Genomic DNA, 19,488 nt, shown 5'->3' with positions numbered 1-19,488 from the left:
GTCACCCCTCCGATGAGCTTATCGATCTTGAACCGACCGATAAAGAACTACGATGGAACCACAGATTGAAGGATACCCGCTGCACGATGCTGCTCGAGACAACAAGCCGTTGCTTGTCAAGAAGATCCTTGCAGATATGCCTTCAATTGCCAACAAGAAGGACGACGATGGCAGGACTGCGCTGTTCTGGGCCGTTTCGTACAGTAACAACGAGGCGGCAAGTGAGATCCTCAAGGTCGCCAAAACCCAGCGGTCCTTCGACATTGACGAGACAGACGAGGCAGGATGGACTGTGCTGCATATCGCCGCGTCGGTGGGTAACCTCGAGGTGATTGACCAGCTCCTCATGCCCCTGGACCCGGCCATTGACGCCCAGACCAATTCCGGTCAGACGGCATTGCACTTTGCCGTTTCCAAGCAGCACATTGACGTGGTGAGGTATCTTTTGGAGCACAAAGCATCGTCGCGGGTGCGTGACAAGCAGGAGCAGAACCCGCTTCACAGGGCTGCCTCAGTGGGCTCGGTTCCAATTACTAAGCTATTGATTGAGTACAAAGCTCCTCTCAATGCGTCGGATCGAGACGGCTGGACTGCGTTGCATCATGCCATGGCTGAGGGCAATGGCGATGTTGCTGTGGCTCTGATCGCGGCTGGTGCTGAGACTGATAGACAGGATAAAGAGGGCCATACCGCGTTTGATGTCGCCGTTGACGATAAAGTGCTTAAATACGTCAAACACGCTATTTCCTCGACTCACTGATCTTTTCTTTTCCACTGCCAATGTATATATTGGATATGTTGGATCCAGTTGAAAGATATCTTTTTTTCACTATCAATCACACATAATTTTTATGCCCCGTTCCGCAAAGATACATAGCTGAATCTACAACTGGGCCTCTCCTGTGCAATTGGGGGGACCAATCCCCCCAAACCCCCCTGGGGCTCCGCTTCGCGGAGAGCTTGTAGAAACGATTGACCCACCGCGAAGCGGAGCCACGGGGGTCTGGGGGCTGGCCCCCAGCTACGGGAGCTCGAGGGCTGGCCCTCGAATGTACACCACTGCTAGGTAGTTAATCAATTGTACATTCAATCAAGCAGGGGGAGTGGTCCCTCCTGAGGGGTCTACTGCTGAGTAATTGATTCCAGCTTTTGACTTTTTGTATTAAAATATTCATAACAATCCTCCACGCACAACATGTAGACATTTTTCGAAAGCGCTATATATATACATGAAGACGTCAGGCAATTTAGACCTTGAAGCCTCGGGATCGTCTTCGGCCTCGAGCACGCTCGAACTTTCGGCCCTTGGACTGGATTCGTGGAGCCTTGTGCTTGTGAGGACCCATGCCGAAGTGTCGGACGGCCTCTCGGGAGTTTCGTGGACCTCGAATGATAAGAGTGTTCTCGCCCTTTGGAGATCGCTTGGCGAGCTGGTCAAGGGTGATGGTCTCACCGCCGGCCTTGAGGATTCGAGCTCGAGCAGACTCGGTGAATCGGAGAGCGGCAACAGAGGCCTTTGGAAGCTCAAAGATTCGGCTATCGTCGGTGACAGTGCCAACAACAACAATAGTCTTCTCAGCAGCACCCTGCTGCTTCAAGGCTCGGGCAATTCGAGAAACAGACACTGGTGGTCGGTTGATCTTGGACAAGAAGAGCGACTTAAGGATAACCTTGTTGAACTTGGAGTCGGTTCGTCGGGCCAAGAATCGGTACAGCTTGACCAACAACTTCAGGTAGACGTTGTCGGAAGCTGGGGCAGATCGACTCCCCTTTCGCTTGTGGTCGTTCTTGTTAGCCTTGTCGATAGCCATCTTAAGGTGCTGGGGTGTGGTGGATGGTTGTGTCGAAAACTCTCAAGATGGGTTGTCGAAAATGTTTTTTTGCGCCTCGCGCGTCCCTTCCTCCCTCTTGGGCCTCTCTTTCCCCTGCCAGGCTCTTCCTCCCAACTCATTTTTTTTCACTCCCAAAGGGGGTAATTCCGGGACGGCGCATACCGTGGATACATCCGGGTAACTTTTTGACATCGCGCCCTCATTGAATTTGATTATGTAATTGGTCACGTGGGTAATTATGGTGTAGCCCTAAGTGACTGCATTTAGGGTTAGAAACTTAATCGGAGTTAAATAGTCATGCGGCTTGCGAGAGTGGCTTCGGGTATATACCGTAATTTAGAGCCTCATTTCCACAGGATATTTGTCGTTTTTTGAAAAGCGATGTTCTAGCGATGTAGTTCTTCAATTGAATTCCCCCATGATTGGCATATCTTTTAGTGATCCCTTACCATAGTACCTACTTTGTACCTGGGTAGTGAGTATGGTGCAATTGAATAGATATATTTATTTAGAAAAGTAGCATTTAATGACCATTTCTAGAACAAAAATATACAATTGATAGAGTGAAATAGATTACGTATGTTAAGAGATCATATCTGTAAGCACTCAAGTCCTCCTTCTGATGTCGCCCACCCTCAGCTCTACAATACCGCGGTAGTGTTGGGACAGTGATTTGAATATGTCGGTGGTGATATGTTCGCTAACCCCCACTATATATCACGTACAAGCCATGTCACTGTGAGTATACAAACCTCGTTTACAAAAACAACAACTAACATTCGCTCCATATTTTTAGGCCAGATCCAAATTACGTGAACCCAAGAGGTATTCCACAGGCCCCTTTTGTGGAAAATGTCGAAGAATACGTCAAAGACCGATCCCAGGTCGAGCCAATGCTCAACAAGTTCCAAGAGATGATCCAGTAAGTGACCCAAAACTTTGGCCCTGATTGATTCGAATACTAACTACATCATGTTTTAAGGAAATACAAATACATGGTACGCAATTACTCCACCCATCAATTTTGTTTGTGCTGATATTCTAACCAGCATTGATTAGGAGACTAGCACAGCCAGCAGATTAGCTGGATTGCGGGAAAAGATCCCCGATATTGAGAAAACGCTTGACATGGTCCGATTCATCGATAGCAGGAAAGACAGTGACGAAAAGATTGAGACGAATTACGAATTGAACGACACATTATATGCCAAAGCTGCGGTTGCTCCAACTGACCGCGTTCATCTCTGGCTCGGAGTAAGTAGCCACCTTTATTTATCAGGGGATGCATACTAACTGAAATAGGCCAATGTCATGCTGGAGTATACTACTTCTGAAGCAATTGAGCTTTTGGAGTCCAAGCTTGACTCTGCAAAGAAGTCGCAGCAGATCTGTGAAGACGACTTGGAATTCCTGCGAGAAAACATTACCATTATGCAGGTTAACACTGCCCGAGTATATAATTGGGATGTCCAGCAGCGAGCCCTTGAGAAAGAAAAGGCGAAATAATTATGACCTACCATATCCAAAGTATTAGACATCATATATCAATGAAGTAACCACAGCTATTAATGAGAATATGGAAAAAATTTATTCTGTTAGCGATTCTATCGAAGTACCAAATAACTATAGTACCAGTACTAATGGGGGGACCAGTCCCCCCAAACCCCCCTGGGGCTCCGCTACGCGGAGAGGTTTGGTTGACGAAGATTCGACGGGGGTTTGGGGGCAGAGCCCCCAACTACGGGAGCTCGAGGGCTGGCCCTCGAATACAGTAAACCAAGCTTTTTGATTTATAATCTAACGGTTAGACGGAATATACACAATTACCAATGAGAATATGGAAAGATTTATTCTGTTAGAGGGAATATACACAATAAAAAAAAGGATAATATGACTTATTTACCCTGATTTCGCAAATCAGATGCAACGTTCAACAACAGCGAATCGTTGTCTAAAAGAACTCTATTGCCGGACTGCGACAGAATCTGCGCAATCTCTCGCGCCGTGTCAATTCGCTTCAGCTCAACGTAGTCCTTGGACTTCTTGATCGCCTCACCAATCAGCTCCGCAGCCTTGGCCTCACCCTGGGCCTTGACAATGAATCCCTGCTTCTCCTGTCGGGCCCGATCGACAATGAATGCCGCTCGCTGCGCCTCCTGCTGCGCAATCTGCTTGGCCTCCACAGCAGCCGTGAACTCCGGACTGAAAGTCATGTACGTGATGGAAACGTCGTCTAACAGCAAATTGAACTTGGAAGCTCGCTTCATAAGGCTGTCTCGCACCATTCGCGACACTCGCTCTCGCTGGGTGATCAATTGAGACGCATTGAATTGCGCAACCACCGCCTTCAGCACCTCGTTGACAATCGATGGAAGAACCCGCTCGTCGTAGTCCTTGCCCAGGGTTCGGTAAATAGTAGCCAACGACTCCACTCGCGGTCGCGACAGTACTCGGCACGTGATGTTCACCATCTGGAGATCCTTGGTGCCAGTCAAGGACGCCACATTTCGTGGCTTGGCTCGCACGTCGTAGATGATAGGCGTCTGGACCCATGGAATGACAAAATGAGTACCCTCATTGTAAATCTGGGGCTTAACACCACCCAATCGCGAATAAATAATTGCCCGGTGACCACCATCCACTAGATAAAGTTAGCATTTTCGTCCCCATAACAATATTATTGTATGTGGTGGGCTTACCGTTGAATAGAGCCTGGGAAACAGTCAAGGCACCAATACCCAGAAGCACAATGCCGCCCATACCGGCAAATAGACCCTTGGGCGCGCCCTGGGATCCAGTCTTCCGAGCCTGTTGCTGCAGCTGTCGCGCAAACTTCGTCCACGGATCCTGGTTGTTCATTGTTGTTTAATTGAAGATTTGCCCCCCAGATCAATCCATTCCATCACCACCACCACCCTATCGCGTTAAATGGGACCATTAGTAAGGTTTAGTGGGTGGATTATGTAATTTTGAGACACTGGTGCGGCGCGCTACCTCAACATGGAGCGAGCGCCGCCTACAGGCGCGTTATAATGGCAATGGGTTACAAGTCATACAGTTTATTGATATTTTTTCAACCTGGGGCGCTGCCCCAGACCCCGTCGCTCCGCTTCGCGGAGGGATCGTGGTGCAATACTCGCTATGGCTATTACGATGTTCCTGGTGGGTTGGAATTGTGTAGTGCTGCAGTCCTCAGCTGTCTACCTACATACATACACATACATATACAGTCAGGAATGATTGATCGATAAGCATTTCACACTCTGAACAACTAACAACGAATACCCAATTAAATAGCCGTCTCTTGTAACCTCAATCCCAAGATGCGTATTTGGCATTTTTCTAATAAATATGTCTTTACTCCGAACTAACCAGCGCAGCCATGCCTGTCGATTCGAAATGTATTTTGTACTGATATGTACGCTTACCCGTATTTCACAGCACATGGCCTGTGACTGTGTTTTTGTGAAATTTTGAAAGTGGCAGTTTTGAAACTCCCAACGGGAGCCTCTGGGAAGCATTTGGGAGTTGCCTAAGGGGGAAAATTCCGTGGCATACCGGGCCCCGCGCGCATAGCCGGCAGTCGGTCCAACAAATCAATTTTTTTCAATAATCACCACCAAACCACCCGTAATCGACGACAGGTATTAACCCCCAATCCAATACACAAGATGCCAGGTGTTTCCGTTCGGTACGTTCAGACATGAAATAATAAGAGGCTGAGATATTGCCCTTTTAATTTTCGAGGAGGATTGGCTAACCAAAGTGTGTGAATATAGAGACGTTCCAGCTCAGCAGTTCATTGAGAACTACGCCAAGTTCCTGCAGCGACAGGGCAAGCTCGAGGTTCCAGGTTACGTCGAGCTGGTCAAGACTTCTTCCTCTAACGAGCTCCCACCACAGGACGCTGAGGGCTGGTTCTACAAGCGATCCGCTTCTATTGCCCGACACATCTACTTGCACAAGGACATTGGTATTGGCCGACTCAACAAGCACTACGGCAATGCTGTCAACCGAGGCACCCGACCATCCCACCACAAGGACGCTTCTGGCTCTGTGAACCGAAAGGTTGTCCAGGCTCTTGAGAAGATCGGCGTTCTTGAGCAGTCCAAGAACGGTGGCCGACGAATCTCCGAGAACGGCCAGCGAGATTTGGACCGAATCGCTCTCCAGACTTTGGAGGCTGAGGATGACGAGTAAACGAAAAAGTTTAAGTATTACGGGAACTTGTATAATGTAATAAAAAAACGCAAAAAGTTGCAGTAGATTTATACCCAGTTATAATTCAACCATTCACTCTTCTGTTGAATGAGTAATAATTCAACACATTCAGTTTGAATGAGTAGATTCTTTTTGAATTATTAATGTAAATTACTGGGGGTATATAGATTCAAGTCGATCACATTCAGATCAAATGTCTCTAATAATGGCCTTCGGTAACGTAGTGTACTGTACTGTACTCGGTAATGTGGAAGATGAGAGCAGAAAAATGCGGATTATTATAATAATGTAGAATAAAGTAAATAAATAGTTCATGGTATATCATGCAAAAGTTGTTCAGATGTTCGTTTACAAGCCAAACCCGTCGTCCTCAGACTTGACGTGTGAGAACTGCTTGAAGAGCATTTGTGGCTTGGCCCGCTGGAAATGCTTGTTCTTATGGGCCTGGATCTTTTGAGAGCAAGGAGACATAAGCGAGTCAGTTGGCGATGCGAAGTTTTGTCTAAGCTTGTTAGTCATCTTTGTCAATACCTATGATATCGTAGTAAACTTACCCTTTCATGCTTCGGTTCAGGAGCTGTCGATGCAGAGCGTTGCCCTTTGGCACGTTGTGGTGAAGTGGCTCGATGTTGACCTGCTGAGTAGACATTTTTGGTAGTGGTATCAATGTTTAAGTGTCGATTTTGGGTTGAAATTCTGATGGATAATGAAAAAAAGGAGAAAAGGGAGAGGTTACAAACGGCGTATTTATAAGTAGACGCGTCGGGGGGAGCGGTTTGTTTACAAATTTCCCAAAGAGGAAACTAATGAAGGAAAAAAGTGTATGCACCGATCCGCGTCGCCCAAAAAAAAAATAATATGCTCAAAACTCCGTTCTGATAGGCTGTCAACAATTAAAAACACGCGTCTCCTTGCCGATAAATCCCTGTTTGCACGATCATTGGATAAGTACGTGGGGTCATTTATTTTTTATGTTTTTAATCAGCCGAGATGCGAGACAGATGTGTCCGCAATACCATTGTTTTGATAGATGGCAGTTGGTACGTCTTAAACATCTAATCTTTTGTACTACACATAAAAAATCGAATATAGTACTATTAGGCTGATTCAATAAATTGGACATGGTGTATGGCTGATTCGATCTTGGGTAGTCCTAGCTGTAGAAGCTAGCTTATACAAGATAGATATCTTCCTACTGCAGCCTATACATGTCGTTCACTCCCCTTATTATTGCCATCCCCGTAGTTGAGGTAGATTCTTCAAACTGTTTTCTCGTGGCTAAATGGCTTGCATTGTTTGTGGATTCATCTTCAGCACAGTTGAACAATTGTTTTCCCAATTGCTAACGTTGGATTTGTTGGTGCGCTCGATAGCAGCTCATTCAATGCGGTAGGTAGAAGTTCATACGATCAGAAGGAATGCTAAAAATATGGCCCCAATTGCTGTAATATTGTTGTGATTGTATTGAGAGGGGGGTATAAGGTGTACGTAGAAATACTTTGGACTCGCTCTTTTTTTTTACACCCGGTTAACGTAAAATGGGTTGCAAATTTGTTCTTCTGCAAACCTAAGGGATTAAACTGGCGACCAATTACTCTCACATGCATCACATCTATATTTTATAGCATTTTTCGTTGTTCTGGAGAATCTAGAAGTGATTTTTTTGGTAATCTCTACTAGTAAGGTCAATAAGCTCCTTAATACCGTACAAAAAACGCCGTGTATAAGCGGAAGTACAGTGTAGCAACTCACTCAAATTTCAAGACAGAAAGGCAGCAGATTGGCCTTAATATCATTAAATTCATACTACCGGTAGTACTAGGGATAATTTCCAATTTATCAATCTCATGAATGCCAACAGTATTGCTTTTAACAAAGTACTGTAACTTAGTTAGCTGTAATCAGGTACATAGTCAGGTCAAGCAATCTTAGCTCAAATAGGAATGGCACTTCAATATTTAAAACCTGAAAATCCATCTACAATATAGTAGCGTCGGTAGGCACTCTCCAATTCAGTCGCGATTAAAATGGCTTTAATAGAAGATGTACTGCGTGGTTGGCGTATACCGCGTTAATATTCAATGCATAAACATAAAAAAGACCGATTGATATCATTTAGCTTAATCAGTCAAATCAAACCTCCAAAAGAGCAGAAATACTTGTATCATGGAGCGATAAAAGTCCTATACTTTCTGTATTATCCATAAGTTATCATGTTATAAGAATAATAACGTCTGGCCAGTCCATGGCTGTACCCGTATGACGTAAATTCTCTCCACCATCAATTTCAGCAAGATTAGTGGTAAATAGAGCGATAACAACTGATAACAATTGAGGGTAGCAAATCTTTTTTCGTAGGGCTTTAACAAGCAGCGGAGATAATGGTTACCCCTGAATACAATGCGGCTCATGCGGCGTAGCCTCGTATCAAAGCATAACCCAGCACAGCTCCACCACATAAAACAACGGCAATGAGCCAGAAAGATCCATGCAGGTCTATAGTCTAGCGCGCTCTCGCCTATTGCACCTGCATTGAGTAATACCATGTAAGTTACCAACAGGCTTGTCGGAGTGAAAAAAAAAAAGCCCCGAAACCGCCTCCAACCGCGTCTCAGGCCATAATCCAACCAAAAGGTTCCACAGCATCAACTTTAACGACCCAGAGTCCTAGCAGAAAACAGAATCACCACCTCCAGAGAACCAGATATTTAGATAGCAACTCCATCGACCGCAAATAAAAGCCTAAATTAATAGAAGAATGCCAGTGTTGCCATTTTTAAGTTGTTTCAGATGAATGCCCATCGGCGGCGGTGTGTACCCACCGAATGCCACGCATGCGTAAGCCCCCTTTTTTCCTCTACAAACACCAAACTTCTTAAACAGCCATTGCAAGGCCAGCAGCATTTGAAGCCTCTCTTCAGGCTTGCGGTTGACATCTTTTTTTCATCATTTTTATCGAGTTTATTTGTATTTTGTCAGACTTGTAGATACCCTGATTCTTGCTCGGCTGTGTTTGTAGAGGAGAACGCTCTCAGCCATAGAGCAGCTTTTTTATACCATAGAATAGAACGACCGTAAACATAAAACCCTTTTGTAGGGCGACAGTGTGTGATGAATTTCTTTAATACCGTGCAGTCGTTTTTCCACTCGGTGACGACAAATGACCGATACGCCTCGTACGATTCCCGGGGCCCAAGGGCGCCTCGGTCCGATGCCCCAGAGAGCGAAGCGTTCTCGCGACCGGGCTTGATGCCTCTGGGCAACTCGTCTTCGACTTCACTAGACGGGACGAGCCACCCATATGGCGGAGGTGCGAATAACCACCCCTATGGCAATGGGAATCACCCCTATGGTAACGCGCAGGGAGCCAACTCGTCGACCCATCTGGCGTCTTCTTCGAACTCGTCGGTTAACCGCGTCCCATACACACCCGGTATGCGGTCCAACCAGCTGGGTAATGGCGGGATCCCGCTCCAGGACTACGCAGAGGGAATCCCTCCGCCTCCAGCTCCGGCTGTGTCGTTCCGTCGAATTGACCGCTGGATCGAGATGCATTATGCAGAGCTGTTTGATCAGCTCAATTACCCTGCGACCTCGGCAGACCTGAATGAGCTGGAGGCTGATCTCGACTGCACTCTGCCGCTGGACGTGCGGGACGCGCTTATGGTCCACGACGGCCAGGAGCGAGGAGGAATGCCGTGTGGCCTCATTTTTGGCATCACCTTGCTAGATTTGGAGGGAATTGCCGAGGAATGGGACACTTGGAAGACTACTGCGATCAAAATCAACAGAATGCTGCAGCAACAGCGCCAGCAGAAACAACGAGAGGCGCCAGGTCCTTCTCGAAAGCTACCACAGCAGGGAGGCCGCCCTCCACAGCTGTCGTGGCTAGAGCGTCAAGAGTCTGTTCCGGAGGGTGCAATTCAGAGAGTGTACGCGCATCCGGCATGGATCCCTCTGGCCAAGGATTTTGAGGGCAATAACATTGGCGTGGACCTGGCTCCGGGCCCCAAGGGCCGATGGGGCCAGGTGATTCTGTTTGGGCGTGATTTTGACCGCAAGTACGTGGTTGCTCCATCATGGGCGCATTTCCTGGCTACTTTTGCCGACGATTTGGAGAACGGCGAACATTACATTGATGATGATCTCGAGCATGGCGACTTTAGGTTCAGGGCCCCCAATGGGCGGCTTGTGTCGTACTTTGACGTGCTTCGATCGCGGGTCGACAGACATCAGCGGCAGTCGCGCAAGGCAGCGCCAGCCCGCACGCAGTCTCCATCTACCCTGCCGAACTCTACTGCAGCTGCATCGCGACGTCAATCGCATACTTCTACTCCTTCTACGAGGAATTCGAGCCCCACTAATGCTAGGCGAACTTCGGGCAAGCTTATTTCGCCTATGACCTCGACGACCAACCTTCCGGGCACCATTGAGGCTACTCCAAAATCTCCACTCGTCCCGGAGGAGCCTACTACTATTACTTCTCCTACAATTGATTCTACTACTGCCGAGAAGGAGGAGCCTGAGAAGGATTCTACTGAGCAGGATACCGCAAAGGATCTGGACAAGGCTGAGGCTAATGATAGCAAGACCGAAGCAAGCCAAGATAAGGAGGATAAGGATTCGAATAGCGAGGAAGTGGTGAAGAAGGAGCCAGTAGAAGAGAAAAAGTCTACTGAGATAGAGAAAACGGAAAGCACAAAACCAATTGATGGCGATGAAGACGACGAAATTGATCTTCTCAAGGATGAAGAGCTCAGTGAGGTTGAAATATAACGCATGTCATATATTATTATTATTATTTAGCCGTCTAGTGCTCCTCCGCGTAGCGGAGCCACGGGAGCTCGAGGGCTGGCCCTCGAATACACTCCAAGTGCTATTGCAATTGGGGGGACCAGTCCCCCCAAACCCCCCTGTAGCTCCGCTACGCGGAGGTTTTGGCAGATAATACGGAGGGTTGGGGGCAGAGCCCCCAGCTACGGGAGCTCGAGGGCTGGCCCTCGAATAAATACCAAGGTAGCTTGGAAGTCATTTTTTGCTTGGAATCAATCGCAATTGACGAATTGTAATAATGTACATAGAGTTTTGATGGATCACAATTGAATAGTCATGCCTATTCAATGATATCTCGTAGTACTCCCGCAGTGAGAGAGGATTACCACATGAAGCGCTGCCAATTCTCCGGCTCAGACTGCCACTTGAACGGCCTGTAAAGGAACATGTAAAGAGTGAAAGCGTTGATGGCCATGTACCACACCCACTCCAGGGCAAGACGACCCTGTGATCGCGGCCCAACCAACAACGTTCGCCACAGGACATAGGTCATCACATAGTACCGCGGCTCGAGCAATGGACTCGGGATGATGGCCAGCGCTGTGGCACCAATTAGCGCAATGGGCGTGATCCTGCCCACAGCCTGGTAGTTGATGCTCTTGAGGAAAGACCACATACCCGCGTGGTAGAACGGAACCATTATGTACTTGAGATTGCGGTATGGAGCCGGGGGGTGGATAAGGCGCCGCCAGAGATAAAAGACATAGTGCCGGTTGTCTGCAAGCATGAACGCATGGACAATCGTCAGCTCTTTGATAACATATGCAATGGCAGCACACAGCACCACATATCTCACAACTCGCGCTACCGACGAGAAATTGCTCACGAGGTACCTTTGAACATGATGCCAGTCAAGCCACAACGGCCACGAAAAGAACATCCAGAACAGCGTGCAGTAGAAGATCTGGGGGATATTAACGTTGACAGCGTGATTATCTTTATCTCCAAGCGCAATTCCCCCATTGTAGCGCACCAAGCCGAGGAAAACGCCCCCAACTACGACATACGGGATGACTACGGCCGGTGAGTAAAGCAGATGCAACACAAACCGCTTGGTCTCTTCGAGGAAACTCACCCCGCCTAATCTGGACCGCGGAATCTGCTTCTGGACCAAAACTACTGCTGTAAACGCCGCCCAGATGACGTTGGTCTGCCGGAATGCAATGGATGCCAAGGCAATTACCCCTGAGAGCACAGTGCCCACAATTGACCGCGACCGCGACCCAACGACCAGCGCCATAAGAACCATAGCAGTCGACCACACATCCGTGTAGTACAGAGTGCTGTAGAACGCTACCAGTGGGAAGCTGACAATGGCTACGCTTGTGTTTAGGTCCTGGGTCAGCATGAACACCAGAGTGGGAAGCACAACGTTGACCCCCGTGAAGTTCAAATGCCTCAGCTGCTTGAGTGTACATGACACTTCGCTCCGCTGGAAGAGACTCAACAGCTTAGCGTAGGCGACCCCCAGCACATAGAGGCCCGGAGGGGTCGTGATCTTTGGGTCCCACGTCTTCCAGTCCCCGGCACAATACTGCCGGGTCTGGGGAACGTGGAAGATCTCATCCAGGTAAGGCTCCTGAACAATTTGATTGACCAATCGAAAGGCATAAACCCCGGCGGCCAGCGTCGCGAGGTACTTTACCTGGCTTAGTCGAGACATCCTTGGCCAAAGAGAAGGGGTTTGGCTGTCCCCGAGTCCCAAATCACGAACATTCCCCGGTGTCCGACAAGACGAAGAGAGATGCCATGAATATATTAAGTGGGTACCTGGTATTTTGCTTGCTATGGACAGCAGCATTCGGGTTCACATTGGCGAACGATTCATGTTCTGGAAGGTTGGTGTGTCTTCCGTCGTATACCTATACCGCGATTCGGACCGAGAGAGACGTATCCTATAATGTCAGCATCGACCAGAATTCCTACTTTGGGATCAGGCTTCAGCCGACCATCTTCCACCAATCGGGATACACAGATCTGGGGCTTGATGCGCTCTCTGAGGCGCTGGAGCTCGGATACACGCTCTATCATTTAGATGTGTACTGGAGCGAAGCAAACAGTAGCTGGCAGCTATGTCCCGGGAAGCTTCCTTCAGGAGGAGGAGCGGCTGGCCAAACAGTACAAGTAAAGGATGGGGATGGAGATGAGTTCAAATGCCAGACGAATGTGACCATCGCCAGTGTTTTGGAGCGAATTGCTGTGTATATATCGCAGACGGACAACAACCTCGCAGTGAGCTCTTTATTGTTGGAATTGGACTTACATTCGTTAAATGGCACCGATCAGAAGAAAGGGGGGACCCCAAAGTATCAGCTGTCTGACTTGATCAGGGGGATATTTGGTAATAAGCTGTATACTCCATCGAATTTGGCATATGACCGCCAGCATGGAGAAACCTACGATGATAACGGAGAATCCGCGGACGGATTCCCCACTTCACATTACTTCCTTCTGGAGATCCAGAAACGGATTCTAGTTAGTGCGAGGAACGTGAGCTTGGCGGCTACTGCGTCCTACAATGTGACCAACGACACTGACGCCATGTTCATTGTGAGCAGCACTCAGAATGATACCCCGTATTTTGGTAACCACAGCTACGAGCTGCATTATACAAACAGCTCGTATGATGCGTGCAAGCAGCTTTTGAACAGTTCCGGTGGATATCTTGAAGAAATTGAATCAAGAGCGCTGCAATCATGGCGCACGCTTTATGACGTGCCTGATATGCCATTCAACAGCGACAACTTGGATGACTTTGTTAGATGCGGTTATACTCCTGTTTTGAATACTCCGCTAGAGTCTCTGTCCGAGCTCGTTCCCACAGTGGACCAGGCCATGTGGTCGTGGGCGCCTCAGGAACCAAGTACAGTGCGCAATTCGTCTACGTCTACCAATAACGGACCGGTGGCGTATAAGTGTGCACTGCTATATGAAGATGGATGGCGGGTCGGTAATTGCTACGAAAAATACCGCCCGCTGTGTCGGGTAGGAGAAAAGGCGTATGAATGGAAATTGGGCGACAAGCCGGCCACTTATTTCGACGCTGATGAGGCATGCATTGACAACACGACTTTTAGCGTGCCGCGGACGACTCTCCAGAATACGGCAGCCATTAAGTTGGTCCAGGGCCTTTCGGCCCTGAACGACACTGATTTTGACTTCCCCGTGTGGATAGATATGAATTCGATATCAGTAGATGACTGCTGGGTCACGGGTGGGCCATATGCCCAGTGTTCCTACCGCATAAGCTTTTATAACCGAAACAAGGTGGCGCAGATTGCAGTGGGTGGAGCGGTAATTGTGGTATTACTCGGCATTATCCTCCTTCTGCGGATGGATAAGGTGCCGCTGCGACGGGCGCGGTTCAGATGGAAACGATTGAGCAACAAGCCGTCCAGTGAAGAGTATGAAGGTGTCCCTGCTTAACAAGTTCCCGCCGCTATGTCCCTGCAAGTGGTAAATTGATGAGGCTGAGAGAGGCTCTCATGACGTCTACTAACTAAATATTTATTGAACCTTTATGTACTTTCCCATTTGTAATGCATTTCTCCCAGAAGTAGAATTATTAGCGAATAACTTCGCGCTCTTTGTCAATTCCTTCAATCATATCAATAATATCGCTTTGAAAGAGCCCCTCAGACGCAGTGGCTATTTTCCCTCCATTGTTGCCCCAAATTTCATAAAACCTCACCGTGTCGTCATTAGCAATGAGGCAAATCTTTGAACCATCGGGGGACTCTGCGGCAGTGAGCACTCTAGTTCCAATAACTGCTGGAATTCGGATCAATGGCTTGAAGTTATGGTAATTGTAGACTCCAATTAGGACGGGGCTTTCGTGATCGCCGAACCCAAAAGTAACAGCGAGCTGACGCAGATGCCTCGACCAGATAATTGACGTAATCTGGCCCTTCACGTTGTGGGCGCTGAGCAGAGCGCCCGAGTGCGTGTGCCAGAATCTCACAGTTCTGTCGTGCGTACCGCCTCCTGTTGCAAGTAATCCTGGGTTCCAAGGGCAGAATGCCAGCGCCTTAACCGCAGCGCGATGGGCCATGCGGAATTGAAGGACGGGGTCGTCTACATCAGTAATATCCCACAGCGTTACGAGATTGTCGTTACCGCCTATGGCCATCTGGGTCAAATTCTGGCTAATTGCAATTCCTACAAATCCGGTTAGTTAACATTTTCGTAGCATCTAGGTAGTAAAAAAAAAGGGGTAATATGCGAACCACAAATCTGTTGTGTGTGAACCTTTATGGTGTGGGTCTTCCACACGAAGATTCCATTGTCAATGCATATTTTGAGATGGATAACACTGCCAATATCGTCTCCAACAAATAGGCTTTCAGAACTTCCAGGCAGCCATATCATGCTGCACAATGAACCGTCAACATGAATATAAACAGCTTTCAGCTCGTCACGGTCAAGGTCGTAAAACATAATAGAGCCGTCCCTCCGCCCAATGGCAAGAATATTATCGACAGAGAACGCTAGGCAGGTAACTGCACTGTACCCCTCCGGAAGATCAAGGATATTAGCCCCGTCTGGTTCGCTCCAAATACAAACCTGGGATCTCAATCCAACAGCTACATGGCCAGTCTTTATAGACCATGCGAGCAAAGTGCAGTAAAAGTCATTGGCGAGACCGCAAGCTGTCAGCATTCGGTACGGGACGTGGGACAGCACTCGGTCATGCTTGCGCTTGACCCGGCTAGCAGTGTCGAGTCTGCCAATAGAGGGACAGAATCTCGACTCGTAGTGCTCAGAATTAATGAGGGTCAAGTCATTGGACGAGACCTTCTTTTGAGCTGATTTGGACGACAGGGTCGTTATCCCACTGGACGAGTCTTCGTCCACGTCCATTGGAGCGACAGATGGCGCAAAATTGAACACTTTTGCGTTTAGACTCTCAAAGCCCAGGGCTGCCGCAATGGCCTGCTGGTGTATGTCTTCATAGTAGTCCACTTTCCCTGAGAAGTGGAAGCTAGCGACCGAGGAATTGGAAGGAATGAACCGGTCTGAACTAGCCAACATTTCCAAAAATCCAAAAAGACCCAAAAACGAATCCTAGCACGTATATAATTAGCAGGAACTGTTGAAAGGAGCTTGTCGGTTGTATGTGCTATGAAGGAGGGGTTGTGATGGCGATGCAACTTTATAAGGGGTGACAACATGGTACCAGTGATACTCGAAATCTTGAGTCTGTTGTTGAAAAGATTCAAACTATATAAATACATCGTAACTATTTTTCAAAGTATTACCGGTATTGTTGAGAATACTAATTGTTCAAAAAGAAAAAAATTCGTTGGTACCTAGTGAAAGAATAACGGAGTAGACTTAGACTCCTTCGATAAGGTAAATCGTTCACGTAGTAGACTTTTTGAGAATTACAAAGTAAACTCCTCTTGTAGGAAGGAGAAGCCGTTTTGGTTGGCCCATTTCTTGGTTTCTGTAACGAGCCTATCTGCTCCAGATGTTACAACCCACGCACCTTCGCGCTCCTGCGGGCCAATGTCCAGCAACTGATCAATGCAGCAGCAGTCATTGTTGTCTGTAGTGAGACCACACAGCCAGTATTTCAACCGCAAGTTGAGCACAGGCCGATAGTTGAAAATCTGTGGCGTACACTCTTCATCTGAAAATTCATCGTAGTCGACGTATTCAATTGTCGAGTACATCTTATTGTCTCCATGACTAACCAAAGACGCCTGTTCCGGAGCGTTACAGTGATAATTGTCAATGGAGATGCCCAGACCCTCATCATCGTTCTGTTCACGCTCTTTACCAAACATGTGTTCTTCAATGGACATGACTGACGACTTGCGCTGGAGCAACGATCTGGAAACAGCAGTCTGGGCCGTGACATAGACCTCAATCTCCTGGTTATTGACCGAGTCTTGTAATCCCAGCATCTCCAGTACACGAACGTCTCTCTCATCGCGAATAGCCCACAGCATCTTGACCTTAACATTGTGGAACTTGAGGTAACGCAGTACTGGGGCTCCGAATGCAATGCCCGACCCGCCAATTACAAACAGGACACGACGTATAAGGCCCTTGTGCACCGCTTCCATGAACGTGTCTGGCAGCGATTTGTAAGGGCCGTTGATGGAATAGTCCTTTCTCATCTTAATAGGGTACTGAGTCTTCCGGATGACCAAGTCAAGTGTATCCTGATGAGGAAGCGATGCAATGGTATATGGATGCGAAGACTGGAACCACGTAGACACCTGGCTAAGTGGCGATGTTATTCTGACGTGGGCTCCAGGTGTGAAATGAGTGCCCAGGCACTTTGGAAGCGCTGATTTGGGGATAGATACAAAATAGAGGGTCGGCGATACAAACTGCACAGGCAGACTAATGTGATCCGTTTTGTACACCCGGTAAAAGATCTGGCCCACTAGAATCGCCCCACAGAGGGCCATATAATCATTCGACGGCGGCGCCGAGTGCTTCCATACTAGGCCCACGCACAACCACGCCAATGTATAGTGGATTCCAAAAAAACTTCGGTAGTATCTTCGCCGGAATGGCTTCAGCGAAGTCAAAGCAATGAGAATGAAGCAACCGGTAGCTGCAAACCCGGCAAGGTTGGCTGGCTTGAGCAGTTTGTGAAGCTTGCCCGTTACGCAGTACACATAGATATATAGCGCTCCATGGATCGTTGCGATCACCACAACAGTCCTAGATAGCCACTTGTGGAACGGCAACAGCTGGAGGTAGAATGTGTGCGGCAAAGGAGAAGGCTTAAGCGTTAGGAAGTATACTGGGGGCATGAGAGCAACACTCACCCGCCCTAAACGCTTCACCAGAAAGGTCAGATCATTATTGGTTTCGCTGAACACAAAGTATCCCAGTACCACGGTCCACCCAATGACTATTAGCGACACTTTGACACTCAGCTGTGCTAATAGCCTGGACCAGACGAACACGAAGCTGTTTGTGCGTTGCCCCAGGCGAGGCGTAGGGACGGCTCTATGGCGCAGAGACTTGCGACCAGCCAGTCGCGGCCATAAGTAGTTGTACAGGCACACTGCTAGGATGAATGCAAAGGCAGCGGCCAGGGTATAGTACCCGTACTTTCGGGTCACGAACGTACGGTACTTCTTGACCTCTTTTGGCACTTTGGGGTATATTTCGTACATGACCACGTTCAAATCATACTACAATACTAGCAGTTTTTAAAAGAAAAAAGTCTACCAAGTGTCCAATACGTGTAGCCAATAAGGTCGAGCTTCCAGGAAATTAGCTGTGCATCAGGTTGGGGAAACCGGAAATTATCAGATCAGGGCTGATGCAGTGCTTGGGAATTATCAATCAGCCGCCGCTTTCCCAATCCGGCAGTCGTAACGTGCTTAGTACTGCGCCGAGACGGCATAACCTGTACGTTAGGGGCTCCTAACGGCATTACCAGCCGATTACTACTGATTAATAATGGTGCCGTGTTGGCTATTTGCCGTAGTGGGTGTTAATCCGGATCGAAGTCCGAGGGTGCCCCGGCTGGCATATGCGAGAAAGGGGGCCGTGCTATTTGGCCGTGGGCTATTGTATTGGGTGCGAAAACGTTATTATGTGCTGTCTGGGAACGGCGGGAGTGACAGTAGCGTTCAATCGGTGGGCCAAATTGCATTTTGCTGGTACATTATGATTGAATGAGGTCAATGCCTCTCCAAAGGGTAGAAATGACGCAATGTTACTTCCTGGATATCATAATTGAACGACTTTTTCGGGATATTTCTTTATTCTATTGATAATAGTATCCATTGATCATTACGATAGGGGGGGATGACTGCGCGTAACGGTGGACCGAAGTTTCGTAGTGTCGCGCGACGCGTTTTCATCACCACAGCAAAGTGGAAAGCATACGACTCTCGAGTACTCAAAGTCGGTATAGATACCGGGTGAATGGAAATGAACGAGCAGAAGGGCCAGGAGGTTTCTGAAATCGAGCAGGAGTTGCTTGACGAATATAAAAGATTGTCGTTGAACTTGAAAAAGGTATGTCAAACTCTTTGATAAAATGGAAGTAGGACTAACTTGATCCAGCTATCTCAGTCTGTTCACAGGCTAGCTGTTGTGCCAACGCCTCAAATACTGGAGACTCTGCGGACTCTTGAGTCAAAGATTTCACTTGTTTCTACTCTACTCAAGGCATCTGTGTACAGCATTTTCATCCAGCAGGAGCAGGGAGAACAAATGCAGGAGGATGAAGAAGAAGATACTGGAACGGCTTATTAACGATTTGGTATCTTTTATTCCAATGCATACTATTCAAAACAACAAGTTGAAGCCTTCCGGAAGCTTTCTTCATTTCTTCAGCTACCAGGTTACATTCAACAAGTGGGAAGAAGAAAGGACTCAAAGATTATTTGGCATTTCGAGAGAATCAGTCCAGAGGAGAACGATAATCCGTCACCTGCCAATGGAAATTATGTCAGGTATTCCCCCTCCTGAATGAGATTTGTTAATGGTTGCCTATAATATTGGGAATCAACTAGCCTCAGGGGGGAGATGGGACCCACGATAGAGTCTCAAGAATCTACTTTTAATATCGGACTACGGATTCGCTCAATTCTACGAATTCTAACGTTTGAATTGGCCTGGC

At 47.8% G+C, this 19,488-nt stretch overlaps 13 protein-coding genes across 13 annotated transcripts; 6 read left to right on the top strand and 7 right to left on the bottom strand.

Annotated features, from left to right (window-relative positions):
• Positions 1-52: 52 nt before the first annotated feature.
• NAS6 (Nas6p) lies at positions 53-760 on the top strand (the record flags this gene model as incomplete). The annotated part of the gene is made up of 1 exon (XM_076682075.1): positions 53-760. One exon carries the CDS (start codon positions 53-55, stop codon positions 758-760), a length of 708 nt encoding a protein of 235 aa, XP_076544032.1.
• Positions 761-1,247: 487 nt separating this feature from the next.
• On the bottom strand, positions 1,248-1,811 carry RPL18B (60S ribosomal protein eL18 RPL18B; the record flags this gene model as incomplete). The annotated part of the gene is made up of 1 exon (XM_076682074.1): positions 1,248-1,811. One exon carries the CDS (start codon positions 1,809-1,811, stop codon positions 1,248-1,250), a length of 564 nt encoding a protein of 187 aa, XP_076544031.1.
• A 751-nt stretch (positions 1,812-2,562) lies between these two features.
• PAC10 (tubulin-binding prefolding complex subunit PAC10) lies at positions 2,563-3,338 on the top strand (the record flags this gene model as incomplete). The annotated part of the gene is made up of 5 exons (XM_076682073.1): positions 2,563-2,570; positions 2,629-2,754; positions 2,815-2,830; positions 2,892-3,086; positions 3,135-3,338. 5 exons carry the CDS (start codon positions 2,563-2,565, stop codon positions 3,336-3,338), a joined length of 549 nt encoding a protein of 182 aa, XP_076544030.1.
• Positions 3,339-3,727: 389 nt separating this feature from the next.
• PHB2 (prohibitin subunit PHB2) lies at positions 3,728-4,691 on the bottom strand (the record flags this gene model as incomplete). Its single annotated transcript, XM_076682072.1, has 2 exons — positions 3,728-4,473; positions 4,532-4,691. The coding sequence occupies 2 exons, from the start codon at positions 4,689-4,691 to the stop codon at positions 3,728-3,730; spliced, it is 906 nt and encodes a 301-aa protein (XP_076544029.1).
• Positions 4,692-5,503: 812 nt separating this feature from the next.
• Positions 5,504-6,032, top strand: RPS19B (40S ribosomal protein eS19 RPS19B; the record flags this gene model as incomplete). Its single annotated transcript, XM_076682071.1, has 2 exons — positions 5,504-5,523; positions 5,612-6,032. The coding sequence occupies 2 exons, from the start codon at positions 5,504-5,506 to the stop codon at positions 6,030-6,032; spliced, it is 441 nt and encodes a 146-aa protein (XP_076544028.1).
• Positions 6,033-6,401: 369 nt separating this feature from the next.
• Positions 6,402-6,702, bottom strand: BNS1 (Bns1p; the record flags this gene model as incomplete). The annotated part of the gene is made up of 2 exons (XM_076682070.1): positions 6,402-6,555; positions 6,608-6,702. The coding sequence occupies 2 exons, from the start codon at positions 6,700-6,702 to the stop codon at positions 6,402-6,404; spliced, it is 249 nt and encodes an 82-aa protein (XP_076544027.1).
• Positions 6,703-8,269: 1,567 nt separating this feature from the next.
• TRVA0_001S09230 (uncharacterized protein) lies at positions 8,270-8,599 on the bottom strand (the record flags this gene model as incomplete). Its single annotated transcript, XM_076682069.1, has 1 exon — positions 8,270-8,599. The coding sequence occupies one exon, from the start codon at positions 8,597-8,599 to the stop codon at positions 8,270-8,272; it is 330 nt and encodes a 109-aa protein (XP_076544026.1).
• Positions 8,600-9,302: 703 nt separating this feature from the next.
• On the top strand, positions 9,303-10,829 carry SMI1 (Smi1p; the record flags this gene model as incomplete). Its single annotated transcript, XM_076682068.1, has 1 exon — positions 9,303-10,829. The coding sequence occupies one exon, from the start codon at positions 9,303-9,305 to the stop codon at positions 10,827-10,829; it is 1,527 nt and encodes a 508-aa protein (XP_076544025.1).
• Positions 10,830-11,208: 379 nt separating this feature from the next.
• On the bottom strand, positions 11,209-12,549 carry DIE2 (dolichyl-P-Glc:Glc(2)Man(9)GlcNAc(2)-PP-dolichol alpha-1,2- glucosyltransferase; the record flags this gene model as incomplete). The annotated part of the gene is made up of 1 exon (XM_076682067.1): positions 11,209-12,549. The coding sequence occupies one exon, from the start codon at positions 12,547-12,549 to the stop codon at positions 11,209-11,211; it is 1,341 nt and encodes a 446-aa protein (XP_076544024.1).
• Positions 12,550-12,635: 86 nt separating this feature from the next.
• MTC6 (Mtc6p) lies at positions 12,636-14,312 on the top strand (the record flags this gene model as incomplete). Its single annotated transcript, XM_076682066.1, has 1 exon — positions 12,636-14,312. One exon carries the CDS (start codon positions 12,636-12,638, stop codon positions 14,310-14,312), a length of 1,677 nt encoding a protein of 558 aa, XP_076544023.1.
• Positions 14,313-14,451: 139 nt separating this feature from the next.
• Positions 14,452-15,917, bottom strand: AMA1 (Ama1p; the record flags this gene model as incomplete). Its single annotated transcript, XM_076682065.1, has 2 exons — positions 14,452-15,044; positions 15,113-15,917. 2 exons carry the CDS (start codon positions 15,915-15,917, stop codon positions 14,452-14,454), a joined length of 1,398 nt encoding a protein of 465 aa, XP_076544022.1.
• A 353-nt stretch (positions 15,918-16,270) lies between these two features.
• Positions 16,271-18,028, bottom strand: FRE8 (putative ferric-chelate reductase; the record flags this gene model as incomplete). The annotated part of the gene is made up of 1 exon (XM_076682064.1): positions 16,271-18,028. The coding sequence occupies one exon, from the start codon at positions 18,026-18,028 to the stop codon at positions 16,271-16,273; it is 1,758 nt and encodes a 585-aa protein (XP_076544021.1).
• A 760-nt stretch (positions 18,029-18,788) lies between these two features.
• Positions 18,789-19,121, top strand: DAD3 (Dad3p; the record flags this gene model as incomplete). Its single annotated transcript, XM_076682063.1, has 2 exons — positions 18,789-18,881; positions 18,930-19,121. The coding sequence occupies 2 exons, from the start codon at positions 18,789-18,791 to the stop codon at positions 19,119-19,121; spliced, it is 285 nt and encodes a 94-aa protein (XP_076544020.1).
• Between the last annotated feature and the right edge of the window lie 367 nt (positions 19,122-19,488).

Source organism: Trichomonascus vanleenenianus, assembly GCF_965637985.1.
Source record: "Trichomonascus vanleenenianus strain CLIB 3782 genome assembly, contig: TRVA0_001S, whole genome shotgun sequence".
NCBI classification, from domain to species: Eukaryota; Fungi; Ascomycota; class Dipodascomycetes; order Dipodascales; family Trichomonascaceae; genus Blastobotrys; species Blastobotrys vanleenenianus.
This window is presented reverse-complemented; position numbering and strand designations above follow the sequence as displayed.